This window comes from Miniopterus natalensis, chromosome 12 (genome assembly GCF_054644295.1).
Source record: "Miniopterus natalensis isolate mMinNat1 chromosome 12, mMinNat1.hap1, whole genome shotgun sequence".
Classification (NCBI taxonomy): Eukaryota; Metazoa; Chordata; class Mammalia; order Chiroptera; family Miniopteridae; genus Miniopterus; species Miniopterus natalensis.
In genome coordinates, this window is record NC_142092.1 from 71,787,412 (window position 1) to 71,811,333 (window position 23,922).

Consider the following 23,922-nt stretch of genomic DNA (forward strand, 5'->3'; position numbering starts at 1 on the left):
AGTCCCTAGACCCCTTTCCTACTTTTCTTTTCTCCATCAGACCCATCACCATCTAAAACACTATATATCTTCTATTTTTATTAAATTTTTTGTTGTCAATCCTTACCCAAGCATATTTTTTTCCATTGGTTTTTAGAGAGTAGAAAGGAGGAAGGTGGTGGTAGAGAGACAGACAGACACCGACGTGAGAGAGACACATCGATGTGCCTCCCCCCTACACCCTGATCAGGGCTGGGAACTGAACCTGCAACCCAGGGACATGTCCTTGACTGGGAATCGAACCCGAGACCCTTGTGCGAGGCCGATGCCCTAACCACGGAGCCACACTGGCCAGGCCCACTATATGTTTTACTGGTTTATCTCACTCACATCTGCCTCTCCCTTACCAGGGCGGGGTTGGTTTTCTGGTCTGTTCTGTTAACTGCTTTATCCCCAGTCCTCGAACAATGAGTATGTGGCGCTGAGAAGATGCTTGTTAAGCATTTGTTGGAAAAATGAGTAAATGAACAAGACTCGGGAAAGGAATGACGTGGCCGGTGTGTTTTAGTAACAACCAACAAACCCCAAATCCACCTCATCCAGCCCTTCTCCCCCCCCCCCCCCCCAGGTCCTGCCAGGCCTCTAGCCCCACTGGCCTTCTTCCAACTTTGTCTCCAGTGCGTTCTGGCCTCGCCCAGGCCTGGCTGCCACACACTCTGGACCCTCTGTCCAGAGCTCGTCTCTGCACTTTGCCTGGAAGCTTCTGGGCAGTGCCTCACTTCCAGCTAAAACGCCGTTTCCCCCGCCAACTTGTCAGCCCGGCTCCACCAGACCACGTGTTACGTGCTTTCTTCGCAGCTGGCCGCTCCCCCTAACTGAGCTTACTACTCTGCCGTTTAGTAACTCTGTGTAACTGGTAGTTTAGTGGCTGTCTTCTCGTTGAAACATGTGCCATGGAAGCAGCGGCTGGTGTGACTTACTCATAACCGTGCCCCTAACACCCAGGGCGGCATCGCGCTCACAGCAGGTGCCCCAGGAGACGCTGCTGAACCAGGTGACTGAGCTCCGCACAGCAGTCCAACAGCCACAGGTTTGCTCTGGGGAAACCCTTTCCCTTAACACAGGAAAGTGAATATATAGCAGATAAAGCCAAGAAACATAAGACATACTAACGGCAGAAACAGGTTAGCTCGTCTTACAGTAAACCTTCTACAAGACACTACTCAGGAAAAGTTAAGTGCAAAACTAAATCCTTAGCACACACTCAGGCCACTACTGCTTCACGGAAACTGGTAACAAATGCCTTTCCCTCTGAAGCTTTCCTGTTGCGGGAGGTGGCAAATACCAATTCCCATCTACACGCTATGCTCAGAGTTTACCTGTAATCTGACATAGTTATTAAAAAGGAGCTACACTCCAGGCACCATGCTGAGTTAAATAACTACAAGAGTCCAATTCTGTGGGGAAAGGAAGGGAGTTTCTTCAAGATTCCTTTTTAACGTTTGTGTCGATTTTCAAGATTCCTTTTTAACTTTTGTGTCAATTTTCAAGATTCCTTTTTAACTTTTGTGTCTACTTTTCTTAGGTCAGAAAAAGGGCAAACTCAGAATTGCTCCTTTAATAAAACAAAGCCCTTCTCTCGGATCAGCTCAGATGACCCACTGGCAGGAAACAGCCTGGGGAAAGGTGGAGTAGAATCACTATTTACCTCTTCTCCACGGCGAGTGGCCACAATGTCTCAGAAACGCCACCACTAAGCTGGCTTTCCTTATACACCCACCATTCTGCCTTTTGGTGGCTTTTTTCTTTAAATATATCTTTATTGGTTTCAGAGAGAGGAAAGGAGAGGGGGAGAGAGAGAAAGAAACATCAATGACAAGAGAGTCATTGATCGAGCCCAAACCCGGGCATGTGCCCTGACCGGGAATCGAACCCTGATCGCCTGGATCCTAGGTCGACGCTCAACCGCTGAGCCACGCCCGGTCGGGCTCAGTGGCTTTTCTTTGCCTTCTCTACGTGAGGAATCTGGCTATGGTTTCAAACTCAATACACAGTTTTTCCCTTGACAAGTCTGCAACCACCACAAATGCCACCTTGGTCTAGGCAGCATACGAAGCTTCAAGGCCACTGCAAGACAGGATGTGGGCAGGCTTGGTTTTGGCTGTTGGTATGGCCCCGAGATAACGAAGAAATTCCTGGGACAGGAAGTGTTGATAAATGGACCAATGTGGAAAAAAGAAAGCCAGTGACAAGGAAGGCAGGGACACTTGGTAAAGCCAAAACAGACCAGGGAGCAGTCCGGGGTGGGGGAGGGAGCGGGCACGGTGTGGAAGAAACAGCTTCTGTGGCTGCTCTTCCTGATGCTGGACTAATCACAGGCCCCGGTCACTGATTCCTTGAATGACACTGGTCATCACGATCCCACATTCAACCTGAGGAAATGCTCCTCGACTCTTTCCTGCGCCATGGGGGAGGCAGGCTGGACCGCAGAGATCGCAGCTACGGAGCACACAGAGCAACGGGGCGGGCAGGCGGGGGCGGGAGCCGGGGCCTGGACTTCAGAGCAGAGACGCGGACTAAAGGGAAGCAAGCTCCCGCAGCCACGAGGCAGCCCTCAATACAGAGGGAAGCGGCACGTCTCCAGGCAGAGCCGCTGTCTTCTAAAGCACTGTTTTGTTTTTTTCCATACAAAAGGCAAAAGAAACTTGAAAGAGCATCAATGCCTGGAGGGAGGACACAAGGAGGGGACTGGTCTCAAGGTCACCACCGAGTTTTCAGAATCGAGCCAGGTTTGAACTGAAGCATCAGCCTGGAACCCCACAAGTATTAAAAAAAAAATCAAGCCCTCCACCTGACTTAACAGCCATACTGTGTACCACACGCAGACTTACACATGGCAAGCAGGACACTGGGTGTGTCACCAGCACAGACTTTACAGGCTTATGAGGCAGCTGTCACTGGCAACTTGATGAGGACAATCTACGGAAAACCCAATTGTGTACCCAAGAGTAGCTGTCCACCTCTTACAACCTGAGGCTCCGCAGGACAAATGCGCCCCCCCCCCCCCCCCAGCAGCCATGCTGCTCCCTGCAGGCAGTCCCTCGCTAGGACAGAATAATTCCCTGGCTGACGCAGGGCAAAGGTGTCACATACCCCATCGCCGCGGAGGCGGGTGAAGGGTTATTCTTCAGTTCCTGCACGTTTACCACTTGAGGGACAGTCTTCAAAGTTGACTCAGTCAAAGTACTTACAGCTATTGAAACAGAACAGAGAGGCATATTAGCTGCAGTGAGGGAACAGAAAGCCTGGCCACAGGTAAACCACCAGGACAGGAAGCCCAGCAGGATGCAGTCCTCTTGGAGAAAGGAATCTGCTCTAGGCAGCTCTGCAGTGCTGTGTCCAGTGGGCACCTGGCCTCCTCCATTCATACAGATGCCGAGACGAAGATATGTGCAATTTCATCAAATGTCCCAGTTCAGGGAGAAAAGTTCCTTGGCCAGATTTTATAGAGCAGAGCTGGGATTACCTGCCACAGTGTTGGCGCATCTCGGAAAAGGGCAAAACGCGACAGAGGATTCGCAGCAAACTAAGGAGCTCTCCGCTCACTGGTTCAACCACTCTTTCACTTGGCTTTTACTGCCAGGCTCTGTTAGGTGCTGGGGGTACAAAGTGTCTAACATACGGCTTTGTTTCTGAAGGGCTCATGCTCAGTGAGACAGATGCAACGGAGCCTGGGGGAGGATGGGAGAAAAGGAATGGCAAACGGGACTGACCTGACTCCTCCTCACCCATCAGGTTTGTCAGCTTTCACACCTCTCTTTTTTTTGTGTGTCTTATAATTTAAAACTGTATTCTAGGGCTTAGTGATTTTTTTTTAAAAAAATCCTCACCTGAGGATATTTTTCCCATTGCTCTTCAGAGAGAGTGGAAGGGGGAGAGAGATATCGATTGGTGGCCTCCTGTTTGAGCGCCGACTGGGGCTTGGGATCGAGCCTGCAATCGAGGATTAAGGCCTTGGCCGGAATCCAACCTGGGACCCTTCAGTCCTCGGGCTGACACTCTAACCACTGAGCCAAACCTGCCAGGGCCTTAATGACATTTTATAATGAACTATTAAGAAGGCCTGAGCAAAGCTCTTGGGTCTCTTCAACTATATATATGGCAAAGTGAAAGCTGTGGCCTGGGAGGACGTGAATCCATGGCAGCTCACTCTCCCCCACAGGGGCAACCAGGCCTTCCTGCCCACACTGCACAAACTTCCCCTCACATTCAAAGTGTCTGCCCTTAGGAATTTCTGCTTCCAGAATGATAATAGACATCACACCCCCTCCTGCTGACAGTGGAAAAAGGTTAAGGCCTGCCTGGCAGATTTCAGTTTATAAATAATCAGCTCCATCCACATGATCTGGGGCCCGTTCAGCACAAGGCCCAGATTCTGCTTGGTCCCGGTAACATGCACAGGAAACATCAAAGGATTCGCCTCTCTCAGAGGCTCAGAGGTACCCTGAAGGTATCCTGTTTATGCCTCTTCGCGACTGTCTGAGATGCCGCGATAAGGGGTTTGATACCTGAATTTTTCTTAGAAAGTTTTTATCACTGTATAATGGTGATTTTTTGTCTAAATCAAACCATCGTGTCTTTTTAGTCTTAAAAAAAACCTGTCTAAATTGACATGCGTTCCAAGCAGTGATAAAACTAAAAAGTAATTGTATTCATCTAAAACAAAAAAAAAATTGATTTATAGCAGTTTCTCAACTTTGGCACTCTTGACATTTAGAGGCTGGACAATCCTTTGCTGTGGGGGTCCTGTGCAGTTTAACAGCCAAGTGATGTTACACAGGTGTGTCACAGGGGTCTTGGTCATAAGGACCACGCAGTGCCTTATTCCATGTCCCTAGGAGAGATGACATTTGCAAGGTGATCATGTCTTTTTAAGGAAACTTACATAATGCTCTTTCCTTCCCTTTTTTCTTCTAGTACCACTGGTATTATAATAAAGGGCAATTTGTAACTGAGTGGCTCTCCCGGAAGGAAGCAGTGCTCAAAGGAAGGGTGGCTTTATATACTTAATTTCTTTGGCGTGAAGGTCAAGATGAAATTCACCACACATCACCACACACATCACACCTGCTCATCTGCTTCCCCTTCTGACTGTAGGGGGTTCCCACACCTACGCACACACATCCACACACTCTGACAACCTCACCGGCTCTGTCCCAAGGCACTGCAATACTCAGGCAGCTGCTGAATGTGAAGGGCCCCTTTGGAAATTAACCTACTGAGAGGGTTCTGCCCAGACAGAACTACCGTCCCATTGTCTTGTGGTCTTATAATGCACTGGTGTAAACAAAGTAAGGAGATGAACAAATTAAGAGGGAGAAAGTAGGGAATCAGGTACTTTTTTAAATGCAAGGACTTTGTTACTTTAGGCCACGGAGCTCAACAGCATGACCTTGGCTCTGAAATAGCCTTGGCATTTACAGGACTGTAAATGTGCTGTTTTTCTGTTGTGATGTCCTTTTACCTTTTCTTTGAAAATTACTACCATGTAAGATAAACTGTACATTGCTGCCAACTGTAATAATGATGCTTTTTGAATGATGCTTTTAATAAAAGTGACCCATGATAAGCAAAAATAATAGCAGCTAATAAACTTTTAACAAAGATTTTTCTGCAGCATTCCTGGCCTCTGCTACCAACACTGCCAACTGCTGGGGGGGCGAGGGTGGGGGGAAACCATTGGCTTGTACAAATGGGTAACTAGTGACAACGGAAGTCCTTGAGGCCAACTACCCAGAAGTCCTGGCACAGAGTATGTGGAAGCCACAGACTGACAAAATGCAAGTACGCATTAAGAGTTCCCACCTGTACCAGCCACACCTGCCATCCTAAGAAGCTGTGACACAAGGGGAAGACCTAGGGCGGAGTCTGGGTTCTGCTTCTTATCAGTTAGGGCGTGCAGGAGGTGGCTGATCAGTGACTCTCTCATCATTGATGTTTCAACTCTCTCTCTCCCTTCCTCTCTGTGAAATCAATAAATATATATTAAAAAAAAAAAAAGGAGGGATTACCAAATTCATTAAAAAACCAGACTTCCTGCTTATCTGAATGTGGCAGATCTAACACCTCCCCTTAAAAGGAAACAGTTCAGACCTAGTCTCAGCTTTCTCAGAACTCTTCCCCCAAAAGGAGAGAGGCTGTCACATCAGCCTTCTCTTCTGAACGGCAGCAGAGCCAGGTGTTAGTTGGCACCTGCTGGCCCAGCCTATCCTGCAGGCAGCTCACATCCAGCCTCCGCAGAGGTGTGGGCTCCACTCTTACCTGGTGCCTGGCTGGCCATCTGCCGTCTCAGTGCTGCCGCAGCGGCCGCCTGGGGAGCTGGGATGGTGTGGGAAGGACCCGGCGCACCGTGCTTCACGGTTTTTGTTGCAAGCATTGTACTGTCGGCCCCTTGAGGAATGATTTTGCTGGCAGAAGTAGACACTGTGGGAAACAGAAAATGAAATGAGAGAGTAGGCCAAGAAGAGGAAAACACAAAAATCAAAATGGTAAATTCTCCATGGTAGGCTGTAGGGAAAATGCTATGATTAAAAATCCTAAAGCATGAACACAGAAAAGTACCAGTAAACAGATAGGCTGGTACCTGTATCTTTCAAAGATGCCATATGTAGTTCGCCTGCCCCCCTCCATTAACTAAAAGTCTTTACACCAGCGATCTCCAACCTTTTCATCTCATGCACACAAACTAATTGCTACTAAAACTCCACAGCGCACCAGAGAGCATGTTCTGCCGCTCTGATAAAAAAAAAAAGGCAAACACCAGATGACTACTGTAGTGTTGGCTGCTGTCATTTTTTTATCTGACAATCTAAGGAAAAGAGGGCAGTGCCCTGACGAAACAGTCAGGTCTTGTGCATTTTAAAAATTCTTGCAGCTCGCTACTCGGAAGTCGCCGCTTTACATGACCGTTTCCCCCGATACTGACCGGGACGTGACCTTCACGCCAACACAGAGCAATCTGATCAGCTTCCCACTCTCCTCTCATAAAACCTCTCCATCCCGTGCCGCACTCTTGTCGTCTGATCTGTCAGAAGCCACTTCACTGCACGGCCCTGACACTCCGACATCGGTCACCTCGGCGAGCCGACGCTGACAATGAGCGCGTGCTGGGAGTTCCGAGGTGGAACATGGCCGCACGCAGGGAGCCGACGCGAGCCTGGACGCACGGGGCCCGGGGAGGGGCGCTGCTTCCGCTGGGGCGAACTGCTCCTACTCCTCCAAAAAGACCTGGCTAAGTCAACACAGGCGGGACCCACAGCAGAGCTGTGACAGTGGGAACCCCTCTCTTCTTCCTCACAGTGTCCTCCCACCTGCTCCCAAGGCAAAAATGCCCCTTTTGAATCAGTGGTCAAATTTCTGGGACATTAGCAGGAATGGGCTGGAACTAACCACTTAGTAGCGGGACAGTAGAAAGCCCAGCTGCAGTCGCTTCCTGAGTTCGAAACCCAATGGGAAAACAGTTTCCTGTCTCATTGTTTCCTTACCTGAAGCTCCCATTACGCCAGGTGGACCAGGCGGACTCAGGTGAGACTTAGGGAACGGAGCTGCTGCCTGGGGCAAGAGGCTGGGCTGGATGGAGGGTGTGCGGACCACGGGGGCGTGCCGAGGGACTGGCACCCCGGCATCGTCATCTTTACAGGGTGCCCGTGTGTCCTCGCTCTCCAAAGACTGGGAGATGGATGACGTCGAGCTGGCCTCATCCAAGTCTTCATAGTATCTCTGAGACAGGAAGGCCGACCGAGACAGGCTGGCTACAGAGCCCAAAACAAAATCCAAGTCAGTAATGAAGCCACCCAAGAGCTATGCAATTGCACTATCAACAGAGAAATAGCCAATCTGTAAAACAACATAATTATTACTTTAGTGGAAGCAGCTGTTGTCAAATGTTAACAAAGATGGTTTGGGGTCTCCAAATAGGGCTTTAAAATACTGAGCTCTGTAGTGGATTGTGAAACAAAAAAGATGTGAAATGAGAGCCCGGCTGGCGAGGCTCAGCAGTTGGATGTCCACCTAGGAACCAGGAGGTCACCATTCAATTCCCAGTCAGGGCACATGCCCAGGTTTCGGGCTTGATCCCAGCAGGGGGCGTGCAAGAGGGCAGCTGATCAATGACCATCTCTCATCACTGATGCTTCTATCTCTCCCTTCCCCTCTCTGAAATCAGTAACAACATATTAAAAAAAAAGTGAAGTGAGAGGCTGAATGACTGCTGGTGCGAAAGTGAGAAACCCTGTGCCCTCAGCAGCAGCAGTTCTCACAGGCAGAGTTGTAACGTATCAGAAAAGTAACAGAGAGGCGTCCACAACACAGGGAACAGTCACACCATTGCCACTGCCGCCACCTTTCCAACAATTCCTAAGGATGGGCCTAATGCAAACTGTAAACAACAGAAGGTTCTCAGTCCTGTCTTAGACATTTCCAGCTAAATCTAACGATTCTTCTGAATCAATTAAGTTTAAAAAAATACTGAAACCAGTCCTGACCTCCCTGTTTTCCCTCTATGAACTACCAATAAGGCTTTATGGCATTTTACCCTCTACCATGGATTCTGGAATGCCTCTTACAGCCCGTGTACTGGGAAAAAACAAAATCAAAAAACATTTCTCCTCCCCCAGTTATTTAAAACAGCACTGCTAATATTTACTGACTGGTCTGCCCTATAGACACAACATCCTACAAGGTTTTACTTGTCACAATTACGTGTGGCATAAGCAAATGCAACCGAAAGCCAATGCTACGTGCTAGGGCGGCGCTCTTCAATTTGCTAGCCATTGGCCATCTGAGGCCATTTAAGTGAAAAATAATGAAAAGTAAATTAAACTTCAAGTCCTCAGCTGTACCACACACATTTTAAGGGCTCAACAGCCACATGTGGCCACTGTATGAACAGCAGATACAAAACACTTCTACTGTCGCACAAGGTCTACTGCATAGGACTTACTTCACCAGAGCACTTAAAAAAAAAATTAATTCGAGAGGGAGAGAGAGAAACATCGGTTTGTTGTTCCACTTACTTATGTATTCATCGGCTGCTTCTTGTATGTGCCCTGACCACGGATTGAACCTGCAACCTTTTGGTGTACAGGACAATGCTCCAACCAACTGAGCTACCTGGCCATGGCCAGGACGAAACTATTTAAGCGATGGAAATATTCTAAAACTGGAATGTGATAATGGTTACATAATTCTATAAATCTACCCAAAATCATCAAACTGTACACTTACACAACAGGTGAATTTTATGATATTGTATGGCTTTTATACCTCAATAGAGTTGTTTAAAAAAAAAAAAAAATTCCAGGTAGACAGGTCTAAATTTGAAAAGCAAAATGTGAACATTTCTAGACAATAATAAAGGTGTGTGCACATGTGCTACTTAGAGACAGAGATTTCTTAAACAGAGCCAGCCAAGTAGTAACTGCAAAAGTCTGTTCCAAGAAAGATCTCGCTGGGAGGGAAAAAGACAAAACGATAGCCTGCAAACCACATATCCAAATAACTGCTATCCAGCTGCTTGGAGTGTCATCTGTACACCAAAGAGGCTGCGGGTTCAATTCCAGTCAGGGCACATAACTAGGCTGCAGGTTTGATCCCTAGTCGGGGAGCGTAGGAAAGGCTACTGATGGATATTTCTCTCTCCCTTCCCCTCTCTCTAAAATCAATAAACATATCCTTGGGCAAGGAGTAGAGCGAAGAAAAAGAATTTATAAAAACTTTTACAAATCAATAGCACAGATTATGCAATAGATAAATGAGCAAAAGATTTAATCAGGCACTTTGCAAAAGACACAGTTACAAGGAAAAAGACTGACAACAGCAAGCTTGCCGATGATGTGGAGCAGCTGGAATATTCATGCCTTGAAGGTAAAAGTGTAAATTGGTACAACTGCTCTAAAAAGCTGTACGGCAGCATCCACTGAAATTGAGCATGTGGACGGAACACAAGCCAGTAATTCCACTCTGAGCCACGTGGTGTGGGGAGCGATTAGAGCGTCGGCCCGAGGGCTGAAGGCTCTCAGGTTTGATTCTGGTCCCTCAGTTGCAGGCTTGACCCCCGGCCCCAACGGGGGCGCCTGCAGGAGGCAACGAATCGATGTCCCCTCCCTCCCCCTCTCTGTTTCTCTCCCTCTCTCTCTCTGTCTCCCTTCCACTCCTCCTGAGAAGCAACATTCTAGGGTAAAGGTTAAAACAAGACTTCTCTCATCTGTTACCTAATTTAGCTTTATGATTACAGAAAAATGAACAGATCACGATATGTTAAGATTAAGTTAAATCTCCTTCTGCTATTTTAATTTCCGAAAAAAGTTTGTTATTGGTATAAAAAAAACAATTTCAACTCAAAACAATTTCAAAGGAAAAAAAAAAGCAGATATGGGCACAAAAGCAAAGCACAGCTATGACTGAAGTTGTATATAACATACATTTTAAAAAAGAAAATTGAGGTGTTATCTAGATAATGGCAAAGCAAGTTTTCCCCCAGTTACACAGCTTCCTCTCAGCCAGGGTTTTTAGCCATCAGTCCCCAGTCAGTGGGTTTTTCTCTTCTTTAAAAAAAGAAGCCTTTTTAAAAATACAATCTTACTCAAAACCCCACACAAAATCAGAAAAGTCAAGCTTCTAAAGCTGAGGCTACGATCTGTGGAGTCAGCCCAGCATCCCCAAACCCTTGGGAACCACTTACTCAACCTGAGGACGTCAGAAACCGGGTGCAAAAGCCAAACCACCACCAAGCCGCCTGGCTGAGCACGTGCCAGCAGCGGCCCACTCCAGCATTCTGACGGGCAACAGGTTCTTGGGCCTTTTTCTCTAGTTCCTATTATGAACCAACGGGAAAACACAGACACACAGACCCAGCCAGACACACGGACACACACACCACTCCCACACCATGTATGTGTGGTCTGTGTGAGAAAGTTCAGCTCCCTTTACCTGGAGCAGTGGATCTCACTGGTGGGGTCTTCCTCTTGGCCAAGAAGTTTCTCAGCTGTGCCTGTTTCACAGGGGACAGTTTAGCTGCAAGAGATCCATGAACCCGTAAATGCTTAAAACTTGGTCAGCAGATGGAAGAAAACAAAGCGTTAAAGGACTGGGAAGGATGCATTTACCTGGTACCTTCGGCAAGGGTTTGGTGTGAGACTCTATGGTGGTTTTCAACAAAGCATTACGCAGACTTTCCAAGTCATTGTCAAAACTGAAATCAGATAGTATAATATATAAATGAACTATGACCAGAGAAATCTGAGGGGGTGAAGGGGGCACATGATCCTGAATATTAGTGCAGGAAAGGAGAGCATCCCCCATAGAGAAACAGGCAGTTGGACCAATCGATGTGATCAATCCAAAAGGAAGAGATGGCAGCCATCCCGTGGCACCGCCACTGGCAGCACTTCAGCAAAGGGGCAGGAAACCCACACACCTGGCCTAAAGGCAGAAACACAAAACCACCTGGGGAGCTTCCAAGATAAACCGTCCCACTGCTAGGGTCTGACAGTCCCACACCCAAGCAAAAGGACAACTCAAAGCTCTGAGACAAGTCAGTCAACTAGTCTATCAGTTAATTTTAAATAACACAATATGATTACTGTAGTGTCTGCTGTCATCCACTGAGCCCGTTTCACCACACACACACTAGGTGCTTTCCAGACTTAATTTAACCCCCTGACTACCCCAGGAGGCAGGTATTGTTACCTCCATGTTTTAAGCAAAGGAACAAAGGATCAGAGAGGGTGAGGAACCTAACCAGGGTGACACAGGTGAGAGACAGCAGAGTCCCTTTCAAACTCACATCTGAACCACTTTAAGACAAGTGCACCTTACTCCCAAATGTGCATCCATTCATTCAGCCGCATTTATTGAGTGCAAGTGGCCCCAAGAGGCCCATCCTCCCACACACCTGTGAGTACTGCTCTGGGAGGGGGCCTCCGAGGGGAGGCTCCACTGGGAAGTGTGGTTATAAAGGCGCAGCTGCTGGAGACTGTCCACCAGGCAGTTCAGCCTCTTCCTCTGCTGGTTGATGATCTCCCTGTTGTTGGCCAGGGTATTAAACAGCGTCTCTCGCTCTGGCACAAGCAGGCGCCTGTTGACAGCAATGAGAAAAAATCAACATGAGCTATTCGAGCAGAGAAACCTCTCACAGAAGGGAAAAAGTACAATAGTGAAAAGAATAAAACAGAACCACCAGTGGACAAAAAGCATCAAGAAATTACTGGAACATAAAGGGGACGAAAGCCCAAGGAGGAAACAGCACAACAAGGACCACCAGGCCCGCAGGTGCAGCCAGGCAAAACCCTGGAGACTCCGGTAGAAAGGGCGTGAGACAAGCAACAGGGGACAAGTTCATTCAGCTATAAACTGAAGACATGTGTTACTTTGTGTGTGTAAATTACAATCAACAGAAAGGACAGGCCCGGGGTTCACAGAGAGTCGGTGGGGTTGGCCATCTCTTCGCAGCACTGCGGAGACGCTGCGGGAGCACATGTTTGAGCAGCAGGGAGCAGCTCACCCCGAGGCTAAAGCAAGAGAGGGACTGTGCCCTTTCTTTCGGGTGACAAGTAGTTCAAGATAAATTGTTAAAACACATTTCTACAGGGTACAAGGTAATACTCAGAGGAGGACCTAAAACACAGAAATGCTAGAACACTGTATAGATTTAGGAATCTGAACTTTGAAGACAGGGAACTAATCATAGTAAATCCCTAGAACTGTCATAAAGGAGACGAGAGCCTGGCTTCCCTGTTGGCAGAGAAATCCAGCCGTCAGCAGGGCAGGACGCACATGCTGCCAGTCAGGCCGCCCTCTCGATGTGCGTGGGCATGATCAGAGCTGAGGAGTGAGCTGTGAAATCTCTAACGGGCCCAACTGCCCACAGGGCCAGGTGCTCCAGGCCGAGGAACCCTTGCCCACCAGTGCCTGAGGGATGAGCGCTCAGCTCTCTTCCCCTGCCTATGTTTCAAACAGATGCCTCAGGTCAGCACTAAGCCTTTCTCCACGTGGCACAACATAATGTATTAAATTCTGCTCGCTGAATTTTTAGCACATCCTAGCCCTGCCCCTGACATCACACCCAGGCTGCCCCACTTACAAGTTCTGTGACCCCACAGCTTCATGACCAAGTAAACAGACCATTTCTTGGTCTGTCTCCCCACGCTCATCACACTCAGCCCCGCAGGTGTTTCACTCTGGAGCGCCTTGAGGACTGATCTGCTTTCCGCATGGCTGCGGGCACTGGCTGCTCTTACAACGCACTGCATTCCACTCCCCCTGCCGTCCTTTCCCATCCTTCCTCTCATCCCTCCACTGGCCACATGCTGATCAGGAACGTTCCCTAAAAAGAGAACCTGGAATACACACACGAGGATCAAGAAGAAACCTCTTGACCCCATCTCGCAGCTGCGCCTGTGCCTTCCGGACAGATTAATTTCCAGCCTCTCCTCTGCTGCGCTCCACACTGGGATCACCCAGATTTTATGCCTTAACTTCATGTTTACATACTGTATCTAATAATATAGTCATATAACCATGCATCTCACACACTCCATGTACCGTAAGGAACATACTTCATAAACTTTGAGACGTGCTAGTCCTCGGTGACGGCTGTATGGAGAGAAGGCGACCAGACTTACTGAGCCGCCTCTAACTTGTGGATGGAGAGGGTTAACCCACTTTCCCTCCATCACCAGCTGGCTGCGCTGCAGCACAAATTCCCTTTACATAAACTGCTGAGAGCTCCGCCATTATTTCTGTAGGACAAGTGTCTAGAGGCAGAATGAGGGGTCAACGAGAACAAACACTTCAGGGTTTTTATCAATGTTCCTAAAAGGCGCAGCTCTCTCTGCTGCCGCCTGGGGGATGGGGCCTCGCTCACTTTTGTTTTCTCTTTTGCTCCAGGTGCTGGTCCCACTCCAGGTCTAGCACATCATTCACATCTTGGACAGCAAATTTCACATATTGATGAAGGCGCCGGATTTCCTACAAGAAAAAAAAAAGACGCAGTTTTCCAGGAGTTTGGAGGAAGATGTACCGAAACAGTCAAGGTAACTCTGAGTTACTTTTATATAGAGAATCGTAATGACCCAGAAAACACTAGGTTTTAATATAATCACCAGAATGTTACAATCCAAATGAAATCCAGAAACCACCTTTCTGAGGGTGTGACAGAGGTGGTGAAGAGAAATGGAAACAGAATGGGCGTGTTGGCCCCCGGCCTCCAGGGGCAGATGTTCTTGCTGGGTTCTCATTTTTCAGCTCCTCTAGGGTGTCTCAACATGGCCTTGGAATTTTCCGCTGCTCTCTGGTGCTCCAACAAGGCATCCATTTAGTTTCTGCTCTCCCACCCTTGAAATTAACTGCACTAGAGACAAAACTGTCCCACAAAACAGTGCTGGAAAGACCTCTGAACCTATCTATTATAACACAGAACACAAAAGTCATCTCACCAATTGAGAAACATTCATTTCTTCTCCAAAACAAAGAATAGCATCAGCACTGGAAACTGAGTTTTTCATTATTACAATTGTTATCTATTAACTTATTTTAGGCCTGCAATTGTTTTCTTTAAATTTTGGTCCAGTGTGAACCTTCATAGCTATATGACCTGGCTTTCAGAAATGAACAGTGAGGATGAAGCAGGCCATTAAATATGGACACAAATGAAGACAATGTGTGTACACAGGAAAGCTGTCTGCATCTGTATAAAGTTCTTGCTGTGTTTAAACATCTTTTCAAAATTACTCTTGGGTAAGAGCATATGCCCCGACTGAGAAAGAGAAAACGCCATTTAAAAGGGGCCAGGCTGGCTGATTCCAGGAAGTCAGTAACCTCAGCATCAAATATAAACTTCAACTGACAGTCGACTTCGGGGAGGCCCTTTCTCCGGCGCTCACACACGGCCAGGGCTCTGTGCACCAGCTGCTGCGCTGCTTCTGAGCGCTCTCGACTTTCATCTATTTGAAAAACCGCCTCTTCTTTGAAGGCCCATGGCAAACACGTCCTTTCTGTGGCTTAGCTGCTCCCTCGTCTGTCATCCCACAGCAACACATTTCCCACTGCATTTGTGTGTTCGTTTTCCCCTCTGCCTCTTAGCCAGCTATGGGGACTGCACGTTGCAGTGATGTGGTCCAGAGCACAGGCTCTGAGCCAGACTGTCCAGCATCTATCAGCGGTGAGACTTGGGTACTTCCAGCACCGTTCTGTACATGACACGCACTCAGTGAATGCTAGCTAGTACGATCTATTTAGCACTGTGAAAAAAGAAACTGGCTTCCTTTTGAATGGGGAGTATCGCCCAACAGCTGTGTGCTTTTCCTCTAGTTTGGACACAGAGCAAGAAAGAGGTGAAAAGGCAGCAGGAAGAAAGTGTAACTCGAGGCTGCATTTGCTGAGTGCTGCCCAGTGGTTAGCACTCCCCTGGCCAGGAGAGTCAACACCCACTGTGGGAGGAGCATCTAGGAAAACCACAGGGCTGCGGACACAGCAGAGTTCCTCTGCCTTTCTGGAAGGAGGGACCATTTCTTTTCTACTGTCAGTAAGCTGATCAGGTGTGGGAAGCAAACGGTGGATTTTCTGAGCCAGAGGGGATTCCTCACATTCACAGACCTTCACATCCTGGGTCAGGATGACCAGCGCTGCCCTGGGCCCCACTCCTATGGGGATTCTAGACAAATGCAAGGAAGTGGGAGATGACCCCCCCACCAAAGCTTATGATCCAACAGTTTGGAAAAAACTGAAAGATAAAAACAAAAACCAGATTTCATGAAGACAGAAAATAAGAGTAATTAACAACTGATGAGAAAAGCAGTGTTGCTGAATTATGGCAGATAGGACAGCACCGGGTGGGGGTGTCTTGATTCTGTTTCCGCTCTGACCACCACCACCGTGCGGACCTCCTCAGCCTATGAGGCTCACCTGCCTCATCTGCACTATGGGATTGGAAAATCATCTTACAGTGCAGCTGGTTTTGAAGACTAAAAATAATGTGAAAAAACACCTAGCAGACTATCTGGTGCTCAATGAACAGTTGCTCCTTTATTATTATTATTCACGACTTGATTTCTAAATGCATCCTTTCCATGGCATATTTTCTACCAAGCTGAAGGCTGAATTAGGAATTCTATTTTTGTTTAATCCAAAAAGCATTACATGGAAGAGTGCCATATTTTCAGGCACAGTTAAGGAAGTCATGGGAAGCAGGTAAACGATTCACAGGAAGTGAACCACCTCATAGCGTAGTCGCCTGACCCCAAGCCTCAGAGAGAAGGCCTGGCCCAGGGGTGCTGGCAGCGTTCCAACTGGATCCCTACCTGGAGCTGTGCCTCACTCTTGGGGTCCAGCGGTCTCTTGTAGAGCAAATGCAGGTATCTGGAGTCGCGGTTCCTCTCGTTTTGTTCTCTGGCTTCTTCAACACCAGCAAAGCCCTCAAGTAGAGTTGTTTTCAGGGTACTTATATCTCCATGAAGAGACTAGAAAAGGCACAAGGGTGTACTGATATAAAAAGTGGTATTTCTGCCCGGCCGGGCATGGCTCAGTGGTTGAGTGGCGACCCAGGATCCAGGCGATCGGGGTTCAATTCCCGGTCAGAGCACATGCCCGGGTTGCGGGCTCGACCAATGACTCTTTCATCATTGATGTTTCTATCTCTCTCTCTCCCTCTCCTTTCCTCTCTCTGAAATCAATGAAGATATATTTTAAAAAAAGGTAAAAAAAAAAAAAGTGGTATTTCTGAGAAATTAACCTTGTGTTCTGGATGAAAGAAGGTGGAACTTCTTGAACAGTTATGCAAAAAAGAATTTCGCTGCTTAGAGAAAGATACCAATGTTCACTTTAAAAAATTATTTTTCTTCCTCACTAAAAAACCATTTCTAATGATTAGAAACCAGAAAATAAGCAAAGTATTAACAGTTGTTGTAGTCCTACTAACTGAAGAAGACGGGCACTGCTAACACCCTGGAGTTAGCACAATATTTAACACCAGCACTCAGGAGTTAGACGGTCCGATGTGGGGCCCTGGAGCTGGCACTCAGCAGCTGGGTGGCCCTGGGCATGTTATTTCACCTCTCTAAGCCTCCGTTTCCCGACTCGTGAAATAGAAGGAAGAGCAGTGCCTGTCACACAGCACAGCTGTTGGATTCAATGAGAAAATCGGGTAAAGTGTCTAGCACAGTGCCCAGCACGTAGTAAGTAATAACAACAGTAACACAACAAATAATACTATTAACAATAACTATTTGGTCTCTTTATACTGTGTTATGGTCATAAGTGTTCCACTTTTTTTAAAACCTAACACTTTACTATGAAAGTAAATTTTCAAATATGCCTAAACTAACAACTTGCAGCTTTTACGGAGTCCTTGTATGTGTTGATAGGGTGGAAGCTAGTATCATTCTGGTTCCCATGAGAAAACGGAAGCAGAATAGCTAGACTAGCTTGCCCAACATCACCGTTTATTAGATGCCAAAGGTAGGATATGAGCATGGGCGTTCCCCCGTGAATGAGGCACACATGAGGAATGCGCTAGGGCCCTGAAGAAGAGCGTGCACCCAGGCGCGCCGGGAGCTACTGCTGGGGCGCAGTTCAGCTGCGGCAGGCCCTCGGCCAACACTGACCTCTGTGGTCTCCTTAATCTCCAAGAGGAAGGTGTGCAGCTCCTCCGACTCCGTCCGCAGCATCTTCATCTCCTCAGAAGTGCCCACCTGGAAACAGGCTTTTGAAGTGCGAGCTTTCAGCTCCTCCAGCTCCTTCTGGAAGTGCGCGATCTGCACAAGCCACACACAAGACCTCTCAGTGCGAGTGGCAGAGCTACTGGGCTCACTGACAGCAGACTCTTGGGACACGCAGGCTCAATGCCAGGATAAAACAGTTGTGTGGGAGCCCTCACTGGAAGAGCACGCAGGGGCAAGTTTACCTCCTCTCCAATTCCGACTATCACAGGGTCGGGCTCTTTCCACTGGTGTCCCTGCTTTTCTGCTGCAGGAGGCAGAAGCGACTTTGCCTGAAACGGAAGGTGAAAGGTTTAAAAATGCATCCAATACTCCAAGTTGTGGCTTCTTGAAGCAGTGGGCTCCATGCCTGCCACAGGTATGTCGCTCATAACAGTCACTGTCTGTCACCCATCGTCTGAGCCTGTATTTGCCGGGCGTCTGCTTGGTGGAAGGCGCTCAGGCAGTGGAGACAGAGGTGGAAAAGATGCACGACATCCTAATGCTCATGGAACTTCCCTTCTACTGGGATGAGACAAATCATAAAAAGTAAACCAATCAGGTAAGGTTCAGCTGGTGATAAGCGATATGGAAACAGTAAACTGGAGCACATACAGAAAACAAAAGGGGGGGGACTACTTGAGGTGAGATGGCCCGAAAATGCTGCCTCTGACCCGAGACCCACAGTGAAGGAGAAAGCTCTGGGAGGAACACCTTCGGGCGGCGAGAAGAGCAAGTTCAAAGAAGCTGAGGCATGAAAGACCTTGGCATGCTTAAGGCGAAGAGATGAGCAAATGCAGGCACAGTGAGGTCAGAGGGGAGCTGAAAGGGCGGGGGCAGGTCATGTGAGGCTACACTACGGAGTTTGGGTCTGAATCTAGGTGTGCTGGAAAACTACCAGTGAAGTTTTAGGAGTTTAAGCTACTCTTAATTTATGAAAAGTCATAAATTCCCTTTTGCTGCTAAGTAGAGTGCAGACAACAGCAAGAGGGAGCAGCAGAAAGAGGGAGACCAGTCAGGAGGATGATTGGGGAGAGTGGCCAAACCCATGATGTCAGCAGGGGGTCTGAGATGTGGGTTTATGACACACTCCACGTCAGCACGGAGCGGAGAAGACTTGCTAGTACGGACTGGGGGAGGGGCTCTGGGTCTGGGGCCCCAGCAAACACCTGGTGGCACTATTTCCTGAGATGGAAAGGAATTAGGTAAGGAACAGGTACTGGGAGAGACAAAAGTCAAGAATTCTGCTTCAGAGGGGTTATAGCTGAGATGACTTTCCAATGATTTTATACCTGTGGAAATTAACATATAGAGGGTTTTCAGAATGAATAAGCACTCAGTAAAACAGCAAATACTCATTTAACAAATACCACGTGCTGTGTATTGTGCCAGAAGCCAGGCCTGTAGCTATTACTGTGAGCCCCATACTGTGTGTCAGGGGCAGGAAGGGGGCTGGCTGGAGGAGAGGCAGAAGGAAAGACAAGACTCCCATGCTGAGGATACACAGATAATAAAGTGGGAAACTGACACAAAATTATCTTTAAGTTAATTTAAAATAAACTGAGATGACAGATTGCAGATCTAAATATGAAAGTAAAATAATGAACCTTTTAGAAAAATACAGAAGGGGAGCACTTTGTAAAGTATATAATTGTCTAACCACTACGCATACACCTAAAACGAATACAAAACAATACTGGAAGTAAACTGTAATAAAAAAATAAAACTTTTTAAAAACATAGGAAAATATCTTTTTGACCTTGGAATAGGAAGTAATTTCTGAAACAACACAAAAAGCACTATCATAAAATAAGAGCTGATATATTAAACTATATTAAAACTAAGAACTTGTAGTCATCAAAAGAAACCACCAAGAGAAAGGAAAGAAAACCTGCAGGCTGTAAAAGTATTTACTTAACATGTATGCGTGTGCAGGTATGTGTATCTGACGAGAAACTAATCTTACAAATCAGAAAGAAAAAGACAGAAGACCCAGTAGAAAAATGGGTAAAAAAACTTGAACAGTTACCTAGTAAAAGAAGATATTCACACGGCTAATAATAGTATGGAAAAAAGCCCAAGTTTACTGGTCGTCAGGGAAATATGAATTGAAACCACAAAACACACCAACAATAAAAGATGAAAAATACCAAGATTGAGGACGCAGACAGCTGACCTCTCATACTCTCGGTGGGAATTTACTAAAGAGGAATAAATGCAGTGCCGTCTAGGACCCAGCATCCACCCGTCGGTGTCCGCTCAACAGAAATGCACACACTGTTCACCCCAAAACATCAGCTAGCACGGTCACTGCAGCACTGTTCACAGTAACTCAGACCTGGAAGCTACTGGAATGCCCATCAAGGGCGGAATGAACATGTGCGGTACAGTCACCTGACGTGATACAGATAAACCTCACCAACACGTTGAGCAAAACAGTGGATACTGCCTGGCCGGCGTGGCTCAGCGGTTGGGCATCAGCCTAGGATCCAGGAGATCGTGGTTCGATTCCCAGTCAGGGTACATGCCTGGGTTGCAGGCTCGATCCCCAGTAGGGGCGTGCAGGAGGCAGCCGAGCAATGACTACTCTCACATCACTGATGTTTCTATCTCTCCCTCTCCCTTCCTCTCTCTGAAATCAATAAAGATATATTTAAAAAACAACAACAAAAAACCCCCCAAACAAACAGCAGATACAAGAATACACGTCATGTGATTCTACCTGTAGGAGATACAGCAGCCTAAACCAGGCTGTGCTGTTAGAAGTGAGCACAGACAAGGGGAATTCTGGGGTCCTGGTCACATTCCACTTCTCAGTCTGAGTGTCGGTTACCAAGGTGTGTCCAGGTGGTGACCATTCACTGAGGTGCCTGTCTCGTATGTATACTTTCCCCCATGTGTATCATACGTCAATACGAAATAAGTAAAATCAAATGGGGTGGTAGGGCAGGAGGGCACTGGGTAGATCTCTTCATTACTTTGAGAACAGGAGAAAACAAGCAGAAGCTACAGGATTCTCAGACATCAAGAGAATAGAGCACACCGAGAGCGCCACCTGTGTAAGCGCAGGAACCGGCAGAGGGGATGCGAAGGCCCTGGAGCCAGGATAAGCGGCTTTTATGGACACATTACAAATATTCAAAACTCACGTTTCCTACCACATAGTCCTACGTACTGCTGCAAAAGTGTAAATTCAAAAACACAAAAACCCATTTTATAAACATATGTGTCCAGGAGCAGGATTGTGAGCTGAGGTCAAACGTACCTGGGGAGAGCCTGACTTTGCCACCGGAGCGGTTATCCTGGGTGACTTCTGCCCCACTGAGGACGCTGGACCCGGACCGCCATGAGCAGAGCGCCCTGCCAGAGCAAGAGTCAGTTACAACAGACAGTACTTGCTCCGTTATTTCTCCCATCTCAAATGTGCTTCCCTCAAATAAAAAAGAACAAAGTTCCTCGCTGTCCCTGGCCGCCTCTTCTGATCTTTGTCAGCAAGAGTGAAGTCCACAGTTGTGTTAGCCTCTGCTCCAAGACAACTAAAAACCATGTATTACATTTTTAGACGTGAAACTCTTTTATAAAGCAGATGAAACTAGATAGTGTCTCTGACAATAGGCAGGAGTATTTGGGGGCAGGCCCAGGAAGCTGGTCATTTGGCCCATCCTTACTCCCCACAGGTGTTCCTGAGGCGCCTTGGGGAACTGGGGACAGTTTAAACCATCAGATGAGAACAATAATCCCCATCACCTTGTAAGAACTCACAGGGTCTTCGGACCCTCCTGGAAACCTCTAACACAAGGCTCACCCAGCTACACATCAGAATTACTGGGGCAACTTTTTCAAAAAACAAGCACACCACCCGGCCAGAGTGGCCCCGCTGGTTGAGCGCCGTCTGAAGGCTCGCCAGTTCCATTTCTGGTGAGGGCGCGTACCTGGGTTGTGGGTCTGATGCCCAGTTGGGGAACATGCAGACGGCAACCGACAGATGTCTCTCTCACATAGGTGTTTATGCCCCACCTCTAAGCATGTCCTTAGGTGAAGATAAAAAACAAAAAAACAAAGCACACCAAAACCCACACCTAAGCGTTACCCCAGAGTCTATTAAACTACTAGGGGAGAGATCCCCATGAGTTTAGTGTGCAAATGGGATTGAGAGCCAATAAAGGAGGACCCTCCAAACTTTAACAATTAAGCAATGGCATGGGGGAGGGGATGGGGGCACGGATTTGGGAGGTGAGCAGCAGAAAGGGAGTAAACGTGCACTAAGAATCCAGTTTTCTCTCCCAGACCATAAAAAGCTGTGAAAGACTAAGGCAAAGCTTCTGAACTTTCTGGGTCTTATACGATGCCTTTCCGAGTCTAAGGAAAAGTCCTCGAATTAGGAGACTGGCGAACTCCACAAAGCAACCCTTTCTCCTGAGCAGCAAGTAAGGAGAGATGATGTCAGAAATTTCACAGCTCAATGCCTGCTTGACATTTACCAAAATAAAACTATTTCCGTCACTCAAACACCAAATGGCCACCTGAATATGTCAGCTAGGTACAACCACTGGCACTCATGACGATAACCAACTTAAAAACAGAGACAGATCTGGAAAATGCCACCTTAACCAAGGAACCAGATAACATCACTGAGGACAAAACCAATCATGCAACTTGACACACGTCACCTATGTGGTGTCTGCTCAAAACGCTTAACCTGAACCTCATCATGAGGACAACCAGGTCCAGAGTGAGGGACAGTCCACAACTACTGGCCTGACCTCTTCCCAAATGCCAGTGCTGTGAAGACAAAAACAGTGAAGAGGGATGAGACTGAGACTCATGCGACACACTCGGAGTATACTGTGATCCCTGACTGGTTCCTGTCTTGGGTGGGGGGTTGGGGGGACCCCCATGAAAAACATTATTGGGATAACTGTGGGAATGTGAAGGTGGGCAGATTATTGTTAAATGTCCTGCATGTGACAATGGCTTGTGTGCCCTGTTTTTAGGAGATATACACTAAAGCGCTCAGACGTGAGGTGTTTCAAGACGTTGCAATTAACTCTCAAATGTTTCAGGAAAAAAATGTACTAAAAAAGAGATAAAGTAAATGCTGCAAAACATTAGCAAGTGTTGAATTTTGGTGAAGCATATAGTATTCATTTTATAATTTTGCAACCTTCCTGCAGGTTTGATAGAAAAAGATTATTTGCTCATGGAGTTTCACAATACACTTCAATTCAACCTGGCTATAATGATTATTTCTGCTGGGCCCATGTGGCTCAGTTGGTTGAGCATTGATCTGTGCACCCAAAAGATGTCTGGTTTGATTCCCGGTCAGGGCACATGCCCAGGTTGCGGGTTTGGTCTCCAGCTGGGATACACGCCAGAGACAACCAAAGTTTCTCTCTCACACTGATGCTTCTCTTTCTCTCTCCCTCTCCCTCTAAAATCAATGAAAATAATAATAGTAATTATTATTTCCACTCATGATCTTTAATAAATCTGCTTACAGTAGGACTGAGTGTGAAAATCCAAGACAGTCAACCAGAAGCCATAAGCATGATAGCCACTGCAGGCTCTCTCCTCTGCGGGCTTAAAGAACTGCTCTGTTAACAGCCCTCTGCATGGGCAGGCTCCCAGGAAGGTAAATGCTCGAAAACAACTTGAATCAAGGACACTCAGCTTCACGAGAAATATCAGCAAGACAGGCGTGGCAGCCCTGAGGCCACTGGAAATCCTCCCCATTCAGAGTGTGAGTCACAGCACATCAGTGGGAGATGCAGGAAGCATGAGAAAATAATTGAGTCGAACTATGTCAGCTGGGATTCTTAACTACTAAAAAATGTTAACCTGAGAAATCAGGATTGAGCTGCTTTAAGTCATACCTGACGCTGAGGGGGAGACTGAGGACTTGGAGGACGTGGAGCTGGACGATGCTGAGAGGGCCGTGGGGTGGCTGAGTGGTCCCGAGGAGGCTGGCTTGGAGGCAGAGAACGGCATGGGTGTGCTCTGAGTGCTGCTAGCGGGGGCGGAGGCAGTCACGGTGGTAAACCTGGAAGTGGCAGCCCGAATGCATCAGAACAGCCTGCCCGAGGCTCTCACGCTGCTCACGAGCAAAGGCGTCAAAGGCTAACTCACTAGCCACACTGTTTAGCCTTCAGGAATTGTAAATGTTTAGCTATCGCTGCAAGAAAACACCCAT

The 23,922-nt window shown here is 47.4% G+C and overlaps 1 protein-coding gene across 2 annotated transcripts in view; it reads right to left on the bottom strand.

The window, feature by feature from the left end:
- NUP214 (nucleoporin 214) overlaps positions 1–23,922 on the bottom strand; it is a 72,424-nt gene that overhangs the window by 30,722 nt on the left and 17,780 nt on the right. For both annotated transcript variants that reach the window (XM_016196610.2, XM_087823012.1), the window contains exons 13-24: positions 23,606–23,772; positions 20,998–21,092; positions 17,939–18,025; positions 17,640–17,789; positions 16,338–16,496; positions 13,904–14,007; positions 11,933–12,115; positions 11,145–11,230; positions 10,969–11,052; positions 7,524–7,790; positions 6,301–6,462; positions 3,133–3,232 (exon numbers count right to left, since the gene is read on the bottom strand). In XM_016196610.2, coding sequence (XP_016052096.2) covers positions 3,133–3,232; positions 6,301–6,462; positions 7,524–7,790; positions 10,969–11,052; positions 11,145–11,230; positions 11,933–12,115; positions 13,904–14,007; positions 16,338–16,496; positions 17,640–17,789; positions 17,939–18,025; positions 20,998–21,092; positions 23,606–23,772 — 1,644 coding nt within the window. The remainder of the gene's footprint in view (positions 1–3,132; positions 3,233–6,300; positions 6,463–7,523; positions 7,791–10,968; positions 11,053–11,144; positions 11,231–11,932; positions 12,116–13,903; positions 14,008–16,337; positions 16,497–17,639; positions 17,790–17,938; positions 18,026–20,997; positions 21,093–23,605; positions 23,773–23,922) is intronic.